The sequence below is a fragment of the Bubalus kerabau genome, chromosome 3 (genome assembly GCF_029407905.1).
Source record: "Bubalus kerabau isolate K-KA32 ecotype Philippines breed swamp buffalo chromosome 3, PCC_UOA_SB_1v2, whole genome shotgun sequence".
Taxonomy (NCBI): Eukaryota; Metazoa; Chordata; class Mammalia; order Artiodactyla; family Bovidae; genus Bubalus; species Bubalus kerabau.
This window is the reverse complement of record NC_073626.1, coordinates 20798191-20818445: the sequence shown is the minus strand read 5'-3', so window position 1 is coordinate 20818445 and position 20255 is coordinate 20798191. Positions and strand designations below refer to the sequence as shown.

The window sequence follows — 20255 nt, the reverse complement described above, 5'->3', positions numbered from 1 at the left end:
TGAGGTTGGATTGTGCAAGGGATAAATAAAAGGATAAAAGGAAGGAGTTGGGGTTACATGAGCCACTCTGAGTAGTTCCCAGAATCCCCCCCACTGACCCTCTCTTTCTGTTACTTGGTGGGATGAGGTCCTCCAAAAAAGGGCTCCATTCACCCTCTGGAGGACAGGCTATAGAAAACATGAAAGAATGTTAGAAGCAGGCTATGAATTCATCAAGGCTTTCCTTGTGGCTCAGCAGCAAAGGATCCACATCCACCTGCTGATACAGGAGGCATGGGTTCAATTGCTGGTTCGGGAAGATCCCCTAGAGAAGGAAATGGCAACTCACTCCAGTATTCTTGCCTGGGAAATCCCATGGACAGAGAAGCCTGGTGGGCTACAGTCCATAGAGTTGTAGAGAGTTGGACACGACTTAGCGACTAAGCAACCAGCCAACAATCATGAGTTCATTATTGGTCTGATTTTTCTTTGAGGTTTTCACAGAGAGGTTTTATAAGAAATACAAGGCCTTCCATGCTACTCTCTTATGAAAAGAGAGCTGGTAGGGGGAGGGGGAGAAATACAAAGCCTTGTTTATAGAACAATGGAGGAAACACCAGAATTCTCCAAGTTCTTGTATGAGTTTCTTTGGAAAATTACCCATTAAGATTTGAGTTAAAGATGTAGGAAGGAGGATGGAATGTGAGCATGAAATGCACAATGGAGTGACTGTTCCCTTCTGTGAATACTTGATTACTGAAAAATTATAGATACATCATGAACAAAGAATACTTTTTGTTTCAATTTTTGTTCTGAGAAATCTGTGGGAAGTTCCTCTTGGCTTTAGATACTGAGAGATTTTGCTGTATCTGAGGAACTGAAAGTCTGGGGCCAAATTTCATGTGGATGGGAGTGAGTGCTGGAGGCTGATAGTGGGGTCTGGCTTGCCTGTGACCATGTTGAAGGCCAGCAGCCAAAGCCCACCTGTAGTTGAATGAAATTGGATTTGTTGGTACTTGTTACAGTAGTGTGGATTCCACACACCATGTGGGGCTGGGAGGGGAGGAGTGCATCAGTGACAGCAGGCGCACTAAATATTACAGGATTTAGGACTGTGTTGGGTGATTTGGGTGAGGTTCAAAGAAAGAAGGGTTTGTTCTGGATGAATGCTGTCAGAAAGCAGTGGGCTGTTGTAGGAGTGAATATTCCAATAATTTTTATTAGAAAGTAAAGAACAGAGTGGGCTAAAATTGCAGTTGGTGGGAATTTCCTGGTGGTCTAGTGATTAGGACTCTGAGCTTCCATTGCAGGCGCCCAGGTTTCATCCCTGGTTGGCAAACCAGGATCCCACAAGCCTGGCAGTGGGGCCAAAATTAAATAAATTGCAATTGGTAAAGATGTAGTAATTACTGCAGTTAGCCAAGAGAGGGAAGTGTATGGTCAATTTTGTGGCTTGCTTTGTGTTCTTGTTTTGTTTTTTCCTGTGCTGATAAGATCGTAGAGTGGATTTGTTTTTGCCTCTCTCCATCACAAGCACAGAATAGTCTTGTCTGATGTTGGTGTCTGTGAGATGTTTAAGTGAAGAACACTATAGCCGCTGCTAGGCTTGTTTCTTTCTTTCTTCCTCAATTGGAGTCTGCATTTTCCTTCAGATCTAAACATATTGGGGGCATTATAACCTTTAGAGTCCCTTTCAACTTTGAAAAATCTAGAATCATATTCCTAAATTTCTAGACTAGGATGACCTTTGAGTGGAAGTTATCCAAAAGGGTATGAAATCCCAGCACATGTCTAGAGATAGGAGGAGTGCTAGGGATGGAAATACTACTAGAAGGTTTTGAGTAAGACATAGAAATTTGGTGGATCTTGAACAATGGTGTGAAAGATTGAATTACTAACCCCAGTCCTTCAATCCTCCCAGAATCCTCATCTTTGATATGGTCTCATCATGGCAAAGTATATTTCCCCACCTCGTAACTTTGCATTTGGCCACGTGATTTGCTTTAACCAGTGGCATGTAGAAATTGACAATATTTCTATTCCAAGACCTCTTGAGATGCCTTGCCTGTTTCCATTCACCTTTTTTTTTCTTTTATTTTTTGGCCACGGCATGTGTAATCTTAGTTCCCCAACCAAGGATTGAACTGCGTTGACAGTGCAGAGTCTTAACCACTGGACCTCCAGGGAAGTCCCCACCATTCACTCTTGAACACCATAAGGAACTGACTGTCATAAGAAGAAACTGCTTTGATCAGTCATTTAGTCTTAGGATAGGAGACAAGTGGAATAGTTGCCCCAGCCAACTCATAGACTTGTCATGAGAAGCTGAGCTACTTAGCCACTGCAGCTTGAAGCAGAAAAGCCCAGCTGAGTTGAGGACTAGATTAGCCACACTCAGCTGACACCTCGACATAGGAATAATAACAACTGAGTGTTATTTTAAGCCAGTAACTTTTAGGGTGATTCGTTACTTAGCAACAAGTACCCAGTTAGAAACTTGTTCCTAGAAGTGCAGTGGTATCATATTAAAAAACAACCTTCAAGGAGGGGCAATACAGGGGTAGGGGAATACTATTAGGTGTAAGATAAACTACAAAGATATGGTAGTTTACAATAACTAAATAGACTACAACCTTTACAAATTGTGACTTACTATATTGTACACCTATAACTTATGTAATATTGTACAGCAAATACACATCAATAAAAAAATTTTTAATAAAAAATAAAAATCAACTCTCTTAGGATCTCTGGTTGTGAAAATTAAACTGACAAAGACAAATTAACAGGAGAAAAGCATACAAATTTATTGAATTTTTTACATGTGTTACTTGAGAGACCTCACAAGAGATTGAAGACCTGAAGAAGTGGTCCTAGCAGGAAGTTTCAATCCATTTTAGGCAAAGAAACAAATTTGTGAGGAATTGATGAGGCAAAGGGGCTCAGGGTAAAGGTAAATTGTGAAGTAAATTGTGAAGAAATAACAGGTTTGTTTATATAGCCTTCCCCTTGGTGATAAAGATATCTTCTTGCTACCTGGTACAGGGAAGTTACCTTTCATATGTGGGATTTATATTTCTGCTTTCAGGGAAAAAAGGGTGAGAGGCAGATGCCTTTCTCCTGCAATTTTCTTAGACTCCTTTATCTTTAGTTCAGGTCAGTTCAGTCGCTCAGTCGTGTCCGACTATTTGCGACCCCATGAATCGAAGCATGCCAGGCCTCCCTGTCTATCACCAACTCCCGGAGTTCACCCAGACTCATGTCCATTGAGTCAGTGATGCCATCCAGCCATCTCATCCTCTGTCGTCCCCTTCTCCTCCTGCCCCCAATCCCTCCCACCATCAGAGTCTTTTCCAATGAGTCAACTCTTTGCATGAGTGGCCAAAGTACTGGAGTTTCAGCTTTAGCATCATTCCTTCCAAAGAAATCCCAGGGCTGATCTCCTTCAGAATGGACTGGTTGGATGTCCTTGCAGTCCAAGGGAGTCTTCTCCAACACCACAGTTCAAAAGCATCAATTCTTTGATGCTTAGCTTTCTTTATAGTCCAACTCTCACATCCATACATGACTACTGGAAAAACCATAGCCTTGACTAGATGGACCTTTGTTGGCAAAGTAATGTCTCTGCTTTTCAATATGCTATCTAGGTTGGTCATAACTTTCCTTCGAAGGAGTAAGCATCTTTTAATTTCATGGCTGCAGTCACCATCTGCAGTGATTTTGGAGCCCCAAAAAATAAAGTCTGCCACTGTTTCCCCATCTATTTCCCATGAAGTGATGGGACCGGATGCCATGATCTTCGTTTTCTGAATGTTGAGCTTTAAGATATTCTATATGCCAAGGTGCTATGTTTTGGAATAGTGTGCCCAACACTAGCTTCTAGAGGCTACCCATTTCTCTAACATCAAGTTCATTAGTATAACATCTTCAAAGTTTTCTATTTTTCTCTTTTAAAAGGAAATTCTTTCTTTTTTTTTTTGCCTCACCCTGCATTATCTTATTTTGCCCACCTCGAATTGAACTCATCCTCAGCAGTGAAAATGCAGAAACCTAACCACTGGGCCACCAGGGAATTACCAGAAATTGTTCTGTTACTTCCTTGTTTACAATAATAGTTTCCAATTATAGTTAAAAGAAAACACAAACTCCTTTTGCTACCTCAAGAGTCCACACTGCATTTGCTCTCCCTATTTCTCTGGCCTGTCCACACTTTTCCCTACCATCCTTTGGCGCTCTGATCTTTCTATTCTGGTAGTAGCCCAAATCCAACTGCACCCTAGTCCTTTCCCCTTGATATTGTTTTTCAAACTGTATAGTGAGGGGTCTGGCCTTTGTCTAGTCTCCTGGGAAATAAACTAAACCCTTGGAATTTCCTGAGTATTAAGAGTGTTGTATTATTCCTGGTGAGCTCACTGGACTGAACCTGATAGTTTATTCTAATGAGATGGTGAGTCAGCAAAACATAAAGTCCAATCATGTGCCAAGGGGATTGAGGATTTGAGCTTTTTGTGGTCAGCTTGACTCAGGAAGAGAGAGGGGCTGGAGAAGGAGTTCAATCACTATGTGGTCCATGATTCGATCAGTCAAGGCTACATAATGAAAGCTCAGTAGAAAGTATGGCCATTGAAACTTGGGTGTGCTCCCTGGTTGACAGTACTCCATGCATGACACCTGTCTTGATTACTGTTATTTTTCATCAAAGCCTAGACAGTGGTTGGCTCATGGCCAACAGTCAATGATTGTTAGATGGATGTAAAAATAAGCTGCATGTGTGCTGATTCATAATCCCAAGAGACTGCTTGGATTATAAATGTTAGCTTATTTACTGATAATTGTACATATACCTTATCTGTGTCAGATTACTTATGTCGCTAATATCAAAGTCCTCTAAGCTTGATCATTAATAGTAACTGTAATTAAAAGGTCTGGGATAATTATACATGTACCTTGCATTTTATGGTATGAAAGGGTTGATTTAGAGCCAAGCATCAGGGAGACTGGGGAAAAAAAGAATGATCCTGTGAACCAGCCTGGCAGCAATGTGCCTGGCTGTTTCCCGTCGAGCCTGTGTAAATAGTTATGTGATTAAGGAAAGCTCTCCATGAGTCCAGAGATACGTAAGTTTCACTTTCCCTGAAGCTGAGAAAACTTCCAATAATGGTAGGATGTGCCAAGAAGACCTAACTTCCAATCTCCCCACCACACCTCCCTCCTTGGCCCAGCCCACTCTCTCCAACACGGGGATCAAAGGGGAATAAGATTAACCACTGAAGAAACTATTACCCAATAATCACTGATGATAACTCCCAGTCCATCCGAGGTAAAAGATTAAAGTCCCTCTTTGATATGTATAATGGAGTCACTTTGCTGTACACCTGAAACTGTCACAGCATTGTTAATCAACTATTAATCCAGTATTAATTTTTTTCAAAGTCTCTCTTTAATTAAACTAAGATGCCAAAAATCTGAAAAACTTCCACTAGAAGGTCTTGATTCAGAATTCTTTGAAGTTGAACAGAAAATGTCTGGAGTCACCTGACATTTTGGGATTGAATCCAAGTCTCAGTCAGAGCCAAGAGGGCAGATGGGAGTCACAGACACTGTGGCTCTCAGCCCCTGAGGGTGCTGGAATCATTATACGGGCCCGACTCGTGACACTCAACGAAGGGGAAAAGTCCCTGGAGGCCATTCCCCTTTTCTTCATACTCTACTCCACCTCCCTCCCAGGCCCCAAATCCAGAAAGAAGGAAATTCTGGAAAATTTAATTCCCCATGCTGTTAAGAATTAGTAATCTGGGACCTCCCTGGTGGTCCAGAGGTTAGGACTCTGTGCTTTGCAACCTGTGCAGTGTGGCCAAAAGAAAAAAAAAGTAATCCTTTTAGGAAGAGGAAATAATAACACTCGGGTGACTCCAGACATTTTCTGTTCACTTGAGCTTTGGTTTTCCGTAAGATTCTGCTTCAGTTTGATTCTCAGCACTTTGCTATGAGGCCCCAGAGAGTCTGTCTTCTTTCTACTTGTTGGTCCCATTCTCAGTCTTTGCTCTGACAGTAGGGGGTTATGTCCTTTAACTAGTTAGTTTACTTCTGCTTTGGGGCTTGTAGGCACAAGAGTCCTGCCGCTTGGGAATCTTTCTTAGTCCTCAAGTCTCAGAAGACCCATCACTTCCTCCAGGAAGCCCTCCTTAACTTTACCATCTAATTTTCTACCTAAAGTAGCCCTCCTTAGCTCCCACCCATTCCTCTCTATAATATCATCCTGTTTATTTCTTTCATGGCACAACAGACTGCACAAGATCAATACATTAAAGGTGATAAATTTCTTGAGAATGAATGAATAAATAAATATATGAATGAAAGATTGAGTAAAGGAAGCTGGGAGCTGAATTCTATGCTATTTTATACAGTGATTAGCAGAGCACTGGGTTCATGCTTAGTTTCAATAAATACTTAAAACATCTAAATTTTATGTTTAGAAGCTGCCTGAAAGATGAGACAATTTTTTAAAAAAGTAAGAATGAAAACTCTATTTTCCTTAAATAACAACAAAAATCACTTTAACTTGCTAGACCACACTATTTCACTGTGAAATGGGGATTAGTATATTTCTTATGAGAAAGCAAGGATACTGAATAAATAAAAGTGTTTTACAAACTATAATAAAAGATATGCAAACCCACGCAAAGTCTTATTTTATGGAATCCAAAACACTGAAAAGCTGTAATTTTTCTAAGATTAATACAGGCAGGTATTTAGTAGCACTTGTTTCCTGACTCGCGGTCTGGTGCTTTTAGTTAAAACTGCTCAAATGTTATCATGTCAACAGCACCAAAAATAAAACACATGCACATTAATAAACCAGTTTTCCATCTCAACAAATCACCAAATTCAGTGTTTCAGATATTTTCTAGAACGTGTCCATCGTGACACCTTGTTTACTGTAGGAACTGCAGTAATACAATTTTGAACTTTTTAACTATCTTTTAAACTTTTCAGCCAAGTTTTACAACTGGATGGCCGAATTACATAAAGTCCAATACTACCATTTATGCCATAATTTTAAATACCTGACTCAATTCCAGGATCCTTTATCCTGCTTCTCAAAGGATGTTTTACAGACTTTTTTTTTGGGGGGGGGGGGCAATCTCTGTTACATTTTGAGTCTACAAAGTTAATATTGTTCCATAATAATAATAAGATATTATTTGTCATTTTTCCTCTCATTCTCTCAGTAGTGTAGATAATGCTTTCTAGAGCCTCCATGACCTGTGATTCCAGCACTGAATACAGAGGCAGATGGTGAGGATCTAGCTACCTTCTAGGAGCCAGACATTAGATTTTCAAAAACATTAAAAAATACCACACTTCTCAATAAACTTTATTTTACATTGAAAACAACAGATAGTTGCCAGGGTCCAGCCCCGGCTGATCCAGGGTATTCGAAGCCGGGACGGCATCGGCGAGGATCAGGATACAATAGCTTCAATTAGATATTAATTAGAGGTGTAAAGAGTAATAGAATGAGGATAGCTCAGTAGGAAAATTCAGTGGAGAAAAGAGGCTGAAATAAGGATAGCTCAGTAGGAAAATTCAGTGAAGAAAAGAGGCTGAATAATTCAGCCAGAAGATAAGAGAAAGAACGACATGGGGAGACCAAGTTTCGGTGAACAAGGCCCGCACTTTATTTTCCAAAGTAGTTTTTATACCTTAAGTTATGCATAGAGGATAATGGGGGAAGAGGTGGAGTCATGCAAGGACAGCAGTTCCTGGTTCTAATCGAAGCCAGGCTTATAATATGCAAAAGTTCAGGTGATTTACATCATCTTCTGGCCAGGAGGCCTGTTAACATCTTAAGAAACTTATTTTTCTCTGAAGGTGATTATTCCAAAGTCAGGCACCAGCCTCCAAAAAAGCATTGGACAAAGCTGCATTCCTAAGGCAAAGGTGAGGTGGGCTCAATCAAGAAAAGAATTAACTCAAGGGTCCAAGGTTACAAACATTGAGGCTACTACTTACATTTCTATACACCCATTATATCAGTCAATACACTGCCAAGGACACAGTAGGTAAGGAGTATGGAGACTTAGCAGCAAACATTGGCCCAATAAGTGAAAAACCCTTCACCAATACAATTTCCAATCAATCTTTTAACTACTCAAAGGAATCTGTGTTTAGACAGTTTAGAACATCTCCTGCCTCTTACAGTTGGGAGGCTCTGAACAATCACATGTGGCCGGAAAAACCTATTCAGGCAGGCTAGAGGATTTCCAAAGGAGTTTGTAGGTTAAACACTGTCACACCCAGGAATTATTAACTGGAGCTGTAAGCTAACTCTTTTTTCAGAGAGAGGTAGTGGGGGACAGCTCCCCGTAAAGTCAGAGGTGTAGGTGAGAGCACAAAGCAGAAAGTAGGCAGACTCTGGTTTTGGGGGTAGATGCTCGAGAATTTCCAGGGGGACTCCTGAGGCTTGATCCCGCCTTTGCGTATGCCGAGCCTCCTTCCTCATGACCTTTGCCATGGGTGGAGCTCCTCACGCTGGCTCCTGGCCAACTGGAAGTGATAGACTTCCAGTTGAGCTATTCCAGATCCTGAAAGATGATGCTGTGGAAAGTGCTGCACTCAATATGCAATATGCACTCAGTATGCAATATGCCAGCTCCCGGCAGATAGTGATCATTCCTGAAACATGTTTTTCATATTAACCTTGTTCCTTTTTTAATATAAGTTAATAAATACATTAAAAAATTTCTCAGTTTAATCTCTAATGTCACACATATTGATAGATATAACCCAAATGAGCAAAAGCACTTTTCTGTCCTCAATAATTTTTACGTGTCTAAATGCATCCTGAGGCCAAAAAGTTGGAAAGCACTGCTCTCCTCACTGAACCTGAACTTTGAGATCCACTTGGTCCAATGCTTATCTGCTCATCTGGGACCTTAAACCTTAGGCCACAACCAATAACAAAGTACTGATGCCTTGTTTATTGTAGGGACACCTGAGCCAGGCCAGGCCAGGCCCAAATGCATCCTTGTCCTTCATCCTCCTTCATCCTAGATCATCCTGAATCTAGGCCTGTGGAGCTTTATTGCATGCTCTGGAAATCCTGGGGGTGGGTTAGAAATGGACCTTCTGTCTTACTTCCTCCATCTCTGACCTCCATTTCTGGCTCCCTGCCCCTCTTACACCCCAGTATGTCCCGTTGTCCTTGCCCCAGATCCACAGTGAAAGTGCAAGTGCAAGTCGCTCAGCTGTGTCCGATTCTTTGTGACCCCATGGACTTTACAGTCCACGGAATTCTCCAGGCCAGAATACTGGAGTGGGGAGCCTTTCCCTTCTCCAGGGGATTTTCCCAACCCCAGGATCAAACCCAGGTCTCCCGCATTGCAGGTGGATTCTTTACCAGCTGATCCACAAGGGAAGCCAAAGAATACTGGAGTGGGTAGCCTATCCCTTCTCCAGCAGATTGCAGGTGGATTCTTTACCAACTGAGCTATTAGGGAATCCCCAGATCCACAGTATCTGATGTCAATTCCAGTCTCGGGCTGAATGCATCATCTGATGTTAAAGCAGCTGGTTCTCTGCCTGTCACTTTCTTACACTTACTTGTTGGTTGGGAGCCATGTGGCAGCACTTAGTGTTCCTGAGATTGGCCCCTGCCCCATGGTTACATGCAACAAGTTACTAAAGCAATAGCCTAATGAGGGAGACACATGCTCTGGGGCTTGAAGACATGTCCAGGGGAACCCCAGGGGAGATTCTCCTGTGACCAGAAGGAAGGAGGGTAGTATTCCTCCAGGCGGTGCTGTAGTAGAGGTGGCCTGGGTTTCCCTACCTGGCTCTGAGACCAGGGAATTGGTGGTTGTGGTGGGTCTCTGTTCTGTGAAGGACCAGGCCCCCCTCAGGCACTGTGACCCCCTGGGCCCCTCTAAACGATGGACAGATACAGAGGGGGCTGTCATCGGACCCCAGCCTGAAGAAGGGCCTCAGGGGCCCAGAGAAGCGTGAACGGGGACATGTGTAGACGTGTGACCTGTCCTTCATGTTATAGAAGGACACATCTCCAGCTTCATAGTCCAGGAAGACGCCCACCCGGTGAAGGCGCTCTTTCAGGGGGAGAATCTTCTCTGGGGAGGAGAGGGCGCGGTATTGGTTCTCAAACATATCCAGGGTCCAGAAGCCGTTCTGAGGAACCAGGAGGGCCTCCCCTTTCCTCTCAACATTGTCTCTACAAACCCCCACAGCCCACACCATCACGTTTTTGACTTCCACCTCCCAGTAATGTCTCCCTAAGGAGTAGCTCTCCAGGCCCAGGACACAAGGCCGACAGTCGAATCTCTCCGGGTTGTCAGGCACGCTCTGCCTGGAAGGGCCCCTTCTCACACTTCTCCGGTCCTCTGACAGGAAGAGCTCAGGATGAGCAGTGTCTGGGTCCAGGACCACATCAGCTGCAGAGGAAATCTCAGGGTTAGGCCTGGGATCTCACAAGACTGTGAGATCCTGAGATCCTGAGACCAGGACCTGACTCCTGGCCCCTGAGAGATCCCAGAAAGCATGGGGAGAATCCCCTGGGAAACAGTCTTTTCCATGAAAGCCCCTTGATCCCAGATCCCAGGCAGCTCACAGATAGAATTGAATTACTGAGTCTGCACTTCTCTCTCTTGAGTGGCAGGAGCGCTGCCACGGGTAGAGGAGGACTGGGGCTCTAAGAAATACAGAAAGTTCAGCCAATGAGCTGAAATGAATGGCTCCCACTTTCTCTCAAAGTTCTCGGATCTGTCAGCTTTTCTATTCAAGATATATGATCTCTGGGGATCAAGTTAGAATAAAGTTTCCCACTTGGCTTAAACTAGCAAAGAGAATCCATCCTCTTCCCCTCCCTCAATTAAGCAAGTAAGGCCGATTTTTCCCTATACAGATAAGGGTGATAAAGGGTCCCTACATGGTCCTCTGTGTCCTACTGGTTTAACCTGCTGACAACTGATTTAAATGACTAACAAGAGCACCCTTCAGAAGCTAAAAAAAGGAAGATAATGTCCCCCAAAGTCATCCTGCTGCCTGAGGGGTAAGTATGGCAAAAGGTAGGGAAAACGAGATCCATCCATTTTGCTTTAATAACATGAGTGTGATGACTACAGTTATGACTTGTCCGGATATAAGAAATGGTTCAGACCCCTGACATTCTGCAGCCATCTCTGCAGTTACTTTTTGGCAGTTACTATTAGTCAAGTCTACATCTAATACAAAACAACTGTGTTAAAATGATTTTCTTCTTTCTCCAAATTTATATGTCTAACGGTGATAATTTTGAAATTTGAAAGAGGAAACGTCTGAGTGCTGTGGGATCCAGCAAAGGCTGGATTCTTTGATGCTCTTGAGCAGAAGGTGACAAATCATAAAACTCAAAGGTGCTTACTAGGACCAGGTCATTGCACCCTGTACTTTCCCTCTTGCCCACATCCCCTCCCCTATACGCAGAATATCAGTGCTCTCTTGGAGCAGGAAGGCATTTCTGGCCTCTATACACCCCTGAGCCAGGCCTGGGAACTTCATTGCCTTTCCCACACACGGCTCTTCCACTGTGTAGTCTATATACCATCTCCCACTTTAAAGACAGCTAAGCCAGTATCGTCTTCTTTCAAATTAATCAGGACTCAAAGAACAACGGCTACTAAAATGTAACTTTGTGGGGGCTCTACTATGTGTGGTTTCCTGGGTTTTGGCAGCCTGAGTGTTTATGCTTCTCTGGTGGCCCAGACAGTAAAGAATCTGCCCGCATCGCAGGAGACCCGGGTTCGATCTCTGGGTCGGGAAGATCCCCTGGAGTAGGAAATGGCAACGCACTCCAGTATTCTTGCCTGGAAAATTCCATGGACAGAGGAGCCTGGCAGGCTATGCCCATGGGATCACAAAGAGTCAGACACAACTGAGTGACTTCCCTCACTCACTATGTATGGTAGACCTTTGGTGATCATGGATGCTGCTGCTGCTGCTAAGTTGCTTCAGTCGTGTCCGACTCTGTGCAACCCCATAGACGGCAGCCCACTAGGCTCCCCTGTCCCTGGAATTCTCCAGGCAAGAACACTGGAGTGGGTTGCCATTTCCTTCTCCTGTGCATGAAAGTGAAAAGTGAAAGTGAAGTCGCTCAGTCGTGTCTGACTCATAGCGACCCCATGGACTGGAGCCCACCAGGCTCCTCTGTCCATGGGATTGTCCAGGCAAGGGTACTGGAGTGGAGTGCCATTGCCTTCTCCGGATCATGGATGAAATTATTCTGAAAAAGAAAGGATGGCCAGAAGTAACTATAGAATTGGTTAAGACCTGTGGAGTGTCTCTGACAGCAGAGGTAGAATCCAGCACTGGGTGGGATCCTGCTAGTGCACTAAGCCAGGCTCCTGCTTCCCCAGCCAGCCTTGGGCCCCCTTGCTCCTCTAATGTGTCGTGTTGGCTGCCTGGTGGGGAGAAAGCTCAGGATCTCAGGGAATGTTAGAGGCGCTCACCCGCATGTAAGAGGCTTCTTCTCCATCCTGCAATGGGACAGGCAGAGAGATGAGCTTCATGAGATAATGGCTAAGAGAGGAGAATACAAATCATGCAGGGAATAGTTTAAGAAATGTTAAACTTACGCAATTCTTCATGAAGTTGCTCTGAAAAGGAAATAGAAACAAATGAATGTCTTTAAGAGAAGAACTAAGAAAGTCTGAGTTTGTCTTAAATAATGAAAAGTTGATCTTTTCTGTGAATACCACCACCCTCCTCCCACACTGCCTAGGGAACTGTCAAGATACCAGAAATGATATATGATCAGGTGGCTAGATACTATCAGTACTTATTTAGATTTGCTTTTGTCCAACAACATAGGGCTACACGTAGCCAGGTGAATGGATGCAGCATTTGCAGAGTGGAAGAAAGTCAGGTCTGAGGGATTCATTACTAGGATGTGAGAGTTCCAAGCCCTTTGCTGCTGCTTTTATTCATGCCCTCTCTGTTTCCCAGGCTTTTAGCTGGCCGAGTTGCGTGACAGTGAACTGTCCTCCTACTCTTTTACCTTTTGTTTGGCATTCTTTCTCTTTTTCCACATGTTCTTTCCCCAGTTCCTTACGTGCAATTTCTTTCTCTTCATTTTCAGCCTCTTTTTGCATGGACAGAATCTTTTTTCCCAGATGGAGTTTCTTGATGAGATAGATGCTCCCAGCAATGAGGAGAAGCAGAGAGGGCAGGATGACCGCCAGGGCCACCATCCAGGGAGATGTTCTGGGAATAAAGGATTCTGAAAAGGGAGCCCCAAAATCCTATTTAGTGAGAAAAAGGAGCTCCAGAATGAGAGCCCCTCAGGGCACAGATCTGAAGAGCTCTCTCAGGTCCCTGCTCCACCAGCTTCTCTCTGAGAAACCCCAGCTAGGGAAAGAAACTTCGACTTTGCACTGGCTTACCCCACAGTGATTGCCAGGATCGGGGGCTCAGCAGACAAAAAAGCAAGTAACACCTTGAGTCACCATGGGTGGGACAAGGCTGACTAAAAGCTAACCAGCCATATAGAATCAGCACAGACACCGTGTGATATAAGCCACCATCCCTTCTTGCCTGGAACATTACAATACCCTCCTCCCTGCTTCTGTCCATACCTTCTGCCCTTCTGCTGTCTGTCCTCAGCACAGCAGCCTAAGTGAGATCATGTTATTTCTTTGTTCAAAACCTTACAATGTTTCCTATCTTACTGAGATTAAAAGCCAAAGTTCATTTGTGGCCTACACTGCCCCATACGATCCAGACCCATGGCCTCTCTGGATTCGTCTCCTCCAACTCTCCCTGGCCTCAATTCATTCCAATCATATCTGCATCTTAAGGGGTCTTTGAAAACTGCCAGATAAACTGCCTCAGGAGTTTAAATATAATATTTTTCTACAATACTTATCACTATCTGATACAGTCCACAGTTTAATTACTTCACTCCTTGTTTTAATTAATGATTTCACTTATTGTCCTCTGCTGTTTTAGAATGTGAGACCCACGAGGGCAGGCATCTTCTTGTATTTTGTTCACTGATTTATCTTTGATTTCGAGAACAGTACCTTGAGCATATGAGATACTTGTTTAGTACTTCTTTAATGCATTTATGAATGTCTATAGACAGACTTTCTTCAGCACTGTCCCTTGGGAAATATCATGGGGAGGAAGGGAGGGCTTCAGCAGACAACACCCACCCACACCACCGTCCATTGTTTTAGGACTGTTCTAAATGTTTGCAAATTGCTGCAGGATAAGAACCATGATCAAACAACTATCAGATTTACCCTTAAGGAGGCTTTCTACCCCTGTGTTTTGAGACAATTTGATTTTCCTCTTATGACAAGGAGAGGCCTCAGCTCAGCTGTAGCTTCCAGCTCTTCAGGGCTCAGGATCCTTCTACCCCATGGCCCTACCTCCCCATCCCCCTGCTGGGCTCCAATCTGTCTGCTGAGCATCCTGCCTCCATGAATTGAGCCTCCAGGAAGAAAAAAAAGAAAGAAAGAAAGAAATGAGCCTCCAGAGAGCAGGGAACTAACCTGGAATGAAAATCACAGTTTCCTTCTCCTGGTCGAGCAGGGTGTTGCTGACAGAGCAGGACATGTTCCTCACCGAATGGTCCCTGATGATCACAGCCATGGTGACCAGGAAGAGCCCATCTGCACTCACAGTGTAAGCCTCTTCCAGGGGGAGCATGGTCTCACCATGAGGGCCCCTCCACACAGCCTGGGGCTTTGGGTACCACCCTGCAGAGGTACACTCCAGCCGGATGCCTCCATCCTCGGGGCTCTTCATTTCAATAACGGGTTTAGAGCCCAGGCCTGGGGAGAGAGACCAGGGCTCTGTAACAGAGGTAATGGTGTCTTAGCCAAAGTGTCTTAGGAAAGCAGCTCTTAGTGACGAAGAGGCAAGAAAGCAAGAGGCTGATGTCCAGAAAAAACTATTAGGCACATTCCATGCACTCTCTTCTGTGAAGGGAGAAAGAGGGAGGGATGGAAGAAGGAAGGAAGAAGACAGTAAGGAGAAAAGGAAGGAAGAAAACCTTGATTTTGGAGAATACCAGGAGGCCAACATGTTGAAAAAAAAAAGTGAGATCTCTAAGAGGGGAAATGCTTACATTGCACTCTTCTTTGGGCTCTCCCTACGGACTCCATCACAGGAGCAAGCATCTATCTGCCTCCTAATAAATGTTTGTTGACTGATTCATTCAGCTAGAGATTTTAATTTTCTCACTTCTGGATGGGTGTGTCCACTCTGATCAGAAACAAACAGGTCTAGGCTTTCACTTTCTGCCCTGAGAGGACTTCTCGGCAGCTCTGGCTTCTTGAAGTTTTAAGTGCAATATAATAAGGACAGAAACCTGCCAGGCTGGCAGAATTTTAAGAAACTTTTTGACTTCAAGGCACTGTCTCCCTTCTCCTGGTTTAGGGCTTCACATCGCCACAGCTATCTGATAATCAAAAGGAGGTGTTGGTTTTTAGGAGAATTGACAGAGCTAGCGTGCAGAGCCAGGCCTTACGCCCCAATTCAGAGATATTTACCTTCCACAAATTATACCAAAGACAAAATTAAACCTCACTTAAGTCTTACTGATTCTTCCTCAATTTGATCTTTTCAAGATGGAAAAGAAAAAAAACAACTAGTTGCGGATTGAAAGGCTGGCATGGAAACTCTGAAATCCTACAAAACATTTCAGGGGGATTCAGTAAAGGCAAGTATGAGACAACAGGTCTAAGGACAAAACCAGCCAGCCAATTAACCAAACCAAAAAAACAGTAAAACAAACAAAAAATTGTATGACTCAATTCAGAGTGGGATCGGCCAGGCCAGGTTCATGTTTACCATAATTTGCCAAGCTCTCTTTCCCTCTGCCAAGGTGAACCATAAAGTTCCAGGCAGGTCTGTATGAAGTAGAGCCCCACGGGACTCATGAAGGATATACTTCCTGTGTCAGAAATAGATTTTTGTTGATTTAACCTACTAGGATTTTTTTTTTTTCCTACTAGGATTTGAGGGCTGCTTAGACCAGAGCATAAACTCAACAATCCTGACTAAAGCACATGTCAAAGATGATTAAAAGCATGGACTGGTAAGAGGCTCATGGGGAAAGGTGAAAAATAAAATAGATCTCAGGCTTAGAATAGAGATAGCTCAGGTATGATGTGATGACCACTTACAGCTTTACGGAGCAGATTCATTTATTCCGTCGATAATATTTACTGAGCATCTGTTATGCTCCAGGTTCAGTTCTAAAGATGTGAATACAGCAAGAACAAAAGAGAAAACAACCCTTTATGAAAACTACATTTTAGTGGAAGAGACACAATAATCTGGATAAATAAGTAAAATGCATACTCTGTAAGATGGTGATATGTCCCAAGGAAAAAAGCAGGGAAGGGAGAGGAAGTGAAAAGCGTCAAGAATGGTGTTTGATCCTCACAGTCATGGAAAATAACTTACTAGAAAGGAAAAAAAATAGATTGAAGTCACATGTGAAAAACTTCTCTTTGGACTTAATGAAAAAGGTGTGGAGCATCCTATATGATCGGTGAGAGTGTATATTGGTACAAACACTTTGCAAAACAAATGTGTAGTATCTATTAAGGATGAAAATAAATATTTCTCATTATATTTTTAATATTAAATATTTAATATTCTCAAAATATTTAAATGTTTTCTCATTATTTCTCATTTTACTCCTAGGAACCTGTCTCAGCTGGGGATTTTGAGAAACGGCATGTTATGGATTGAACTTTGTCCCTGCAAAATTTTTATGCTGAATCCCTAATCTCCAGTCCCTTAGAACGTGACTGTATTTGGAGACAGGGCTTTTAAAGATGTAATTAAGTCAATGTGAGGCTGTTAGGGTGGGCCCTGATCCAATCTGCTGGAGTCCTTATAAAAAGAGATTAGGACACACAGAGATACAAGAAATGCACACCCATAGAGCAAAGGCCACATTAGGACCCAGACGGAAGACCAGGGTAGCCACCTGCAGGCCAAGGAGAGAGGCTGCAGGAGAAACCAAACCTGCTGACAGCTTGATCTTGGACTTAACAACCTCCAGAACTACGAGCAAACACATTTCTGTTATTTAAGCCACAGAGTCCGTGGCCTTTTGTCATGGCAGCCCAAGCAAACTGACACTGTCAGTAGAAGGCAGCATCCTATCTGTTGATATGAGGAGTGGTTGAAGCTCATAATAATTCAGTAATCTGTACATTAATGTTCTACTAGTTTTTCTGCACGAGTACTGTTTAATGGGCCTTCCCAGGTGGTTCAGTGATAAAGAATCTATCTGCAATTCAGGAGACGCAGGTTTGATCCCTGGGTTGGGAAGGTCCCCTGGAGAAGGAAATCACAACCCACTCCAGTATTCTTGCCTTGGAAATCCCATGGACAGAGAAGCCTGGCAGGATACAGTTCATGGGGTCACAAGGAGTTGGACACAACACAGGGACTAAACAACAACAAATTCTATTTAACAATAAAAATGTCTAATTCTAAAACATGTTACTGAGAAATATGCTTAGAGATTTCTCAGAAGTAGGCATAAGGATAATCTGTAGGGACTAAGCATTCGCCCTTGCTCAAGATGACAGCTGTGTGTGTCTCAAGAGCCGATACCCACAGTAGCAGAGCAAACCCATTCAGTGAGTCCTTGAGGAGGGAAAAGCCACCCTCCCTGTTTACTGGGAATTCTAGGCACAAACTCCCCTGATCTGCAGCGGGCCTGGAGTGAGGAGAAAAACTTTCCCCAAGAGTCAGACTGTGAAAAAGCAACCTCACAAAACGAAAGCACGCACCTGTCACTGTCAGGTGCATGATGGCCTCATCGTAAGATCTGCCTTCTTGAAAATAACAGCAGTAGATGCCGTTTTCGTGGGTGGTGACGTTGTGTATGATCAGCCCCACGCTCCCCTCGCTGATGGCTTCGCTCACAAAAGTTGTTCTTCCGCGGTATTGCTCCATCTGCTCGTCTGTTCTCTCCCTCCTGCCCTTGTACACGAACACAGCAGGGGAAAACTGCGTCCGAAACCACCGCACCTCCATATCCTCAGCGTTTTTCTCAGGTGACAGGTGGCAGCGTAACGTGGCGTCTTCTCCCACCACGGCCAGGATTGGATAAGCTGGTCCCAGGACAGTAAACTGGACTGTTACACAAAGCGGTAGACTCAGACAAGGGCAGCAGCCATCAACTCTCTGAGACAGCAAAGGAACTGGGTGTTCCAGGGGACAGACATGTTCTCTCTAAGGCCTTAGGGGCTTCCTGGGCTGAGGATTCTGGGGGCGAAGGGATATGGCTGGTCGGTAGTAAAAAACAAAACAAAACAAAAAACACCTAGTAGGGCTGTCTAGCGGGGGGTGCTAATGCTTCATGAACAACACATTGAGAAGCCTACGCTGATCACCCCTCATGCACCCTGAGCTCACAGGGGTTTTCTTCTGTTTCCCAAACCAGTGCGGTGCCTGCGGTACAGGATATAAACTCTAGCTGTCCAGTGTGATCGCCACTAGCTAGTCCCGATTGACATGTGCTGTAATGTAAAAGACACACAATTTTGAAAATTTAGAATAAATTTCATAATTTACATTATGTTCATATTTTACATTAATTAAAATTTTAAATAATAATACTTTGGTTATTTGAAGTTAAAATGTTTTATGAAAGTCTGTTTCATCGGTTGGTTTCCTTTTCCTTTTTAACATGCAGCTACTAAGGATTTTTAAGTTACATATACAGCTTGGCTTTCTGGCTCTCACTGGATTGCTACTGGAGTGCGCCTGGGATCCATCTGATGCTGTGATCCATGTGATGACTGTGTGCAGAATGAAAGGGTGAGTGAGCACAACTGCAGCCCTTCTTTACCCTTTGCAGACTTAAGTGTTGGTTTTCCTTTCTGAGAAGTTGATAGGAGTCAGTGGCGTACCCCCCTACCTGAGACCGGTGCAAACGAGCTGAGGAGGTGGAAGAAGAGAAGGAAGCCTGGCAGGGAAAAATACAGAGAAGCAACTGGCTCCATAAGCATCCAAGAGGAGTCACCCGGAGAGGCAGCGACGGGAGACCTAGAGAGACGTGGAGAATCAGCCAAGGAGACTTGGCACCATAGTTCTGATCTAGGTCATACTTTCCTGTAACCCATGTTGGTATCATCAGCGCCCCAGCTTCTCTCTTGGGCCGCCCCCTTCGACTCCCGGTTTAGGTATTTCCCGATAGATGGATCCTTTAAACACTGCATGGAATGTCAACAATACAGCGATCTGGAAGGCAGTTTTCCCCTCTCCTCGGCTCACTTTTCCAGCCAGAGTTGAGTTTCTTCAGACGTCACCTGATACTCTTCCAAACTCTCCCTCCCTTTTCTCCCAGCGATTCAGGCTAGACGCCAAGATAAGTCCACCCTCGCCTCCGGAAGCCTCCCTTCCCCGGGTCCTCGCCTTTCCCCTTATTGGGTTTTGTTCCTCCCATCTACCGCCTCCCACCCTTTGCCTCACCCCGAACGGTCGCACATCCCCTCCCCTTCTTACCTTCTAGAATGAACGTCTGCGTTTTCTTTTCTCCTCCCTCCGCTCAAATAATGATTTTCTGGCTGTCCCTCTTCCCCCTAAACCCGCCCAGGGGCATATTCACCACCCTTCGGAAAGCGGAGAAAAAAACTTTTCTTCACCTCCTGTTAGTGGCGGCGTGCGGCTTGCGGGCCCCGGGGCCCGGTCCACCTGGTGATCACAAAGTCACAATATTTTCAATGAATGATTCAGAGCCGGTTGTGGGTCAGCCAGCCAATGGCATCCCTGAGTTTGCTTTCTCACTAGTTACTGGGCAGAACACACAGAAACAGTACAGGAATTGAAATCTTACAGCTGTGCAGAGCCTTTTAATAATTTCTTTTTCTTTTTTTTCAGAAGCGTGATACTTTTCTTTTTCTTTTGAAGCCTTGATACTTCCCCAAGGATTTTGGCGTTGCTTGTAATCACCAGGAGAGCCCTCCCCATTTATGTGTGTATGTATGTGTGTGTGTTTAGTGGTTGGGGTGTGGGCAGGTGATGATGTCAGCATAGCACATCTCAATTTCACATATTTCTTAGTGCTGGATCAGAGAAGGCAATGGCACCCCACTCCAGTACTCTTGCCTGGAAAACCCCATGGATGGAGAAGCCTGGTGGGCTGCAGTCCATGGGGTCGCTAAGAGTAGGACAGGACTGAGCAACTTCACTTTCACTTTTTCACTTTCATGCATTGGAGAAGGAAATGGCAACCCACTCCAGTTTTC

General features: G+C 44.1%; 1 protein-coding gene across 2 annotated transcripts; it reads right to left on the bottom strand.

Annotated features, from left to right (window-relative positions):
- Nucleotides 1-7671: 7671 nt before the first annotated feature.
- LOC129645548 (butyrophilin subfamily 2 member A2-like) lies at nt 7672-19727 on the bottom strand. 2 transcript variants are annotated; one of them, XM_055570840.1, is made up of 8 exons: nt 19513-19727; nt 18926-19053; nt 17793-18140; nt 14526-14807; nt 13028-13249; nt 12606-12626; nt 12480-12506; nt 7672-10427 (listed from the first exon to the last, which is right to left on the bottom strand). In XM_055570840.1, the coding sequence occupies exons 2-8, from the start codon at nt 19014-19016 to the stop codon at nt 9811-9813; spliced, it is 1608 nt and encodes a 535-aa protein (XP_055426815.1). In that variant the 5' UTR covers nt 19017-19053; nt 19513-19727; the 3' UTR covers nt 7672-9810. The 2 variants fall into 2 exon arrangements, with proteins under 2 accessions (XP_055426815.1, XP_055426816.1); XM_055570841.1 differs by having other exon boundaries at nt 13082-13249.
- Nucleotides 19728-20255: the final 528 nt, after the last annotated feature.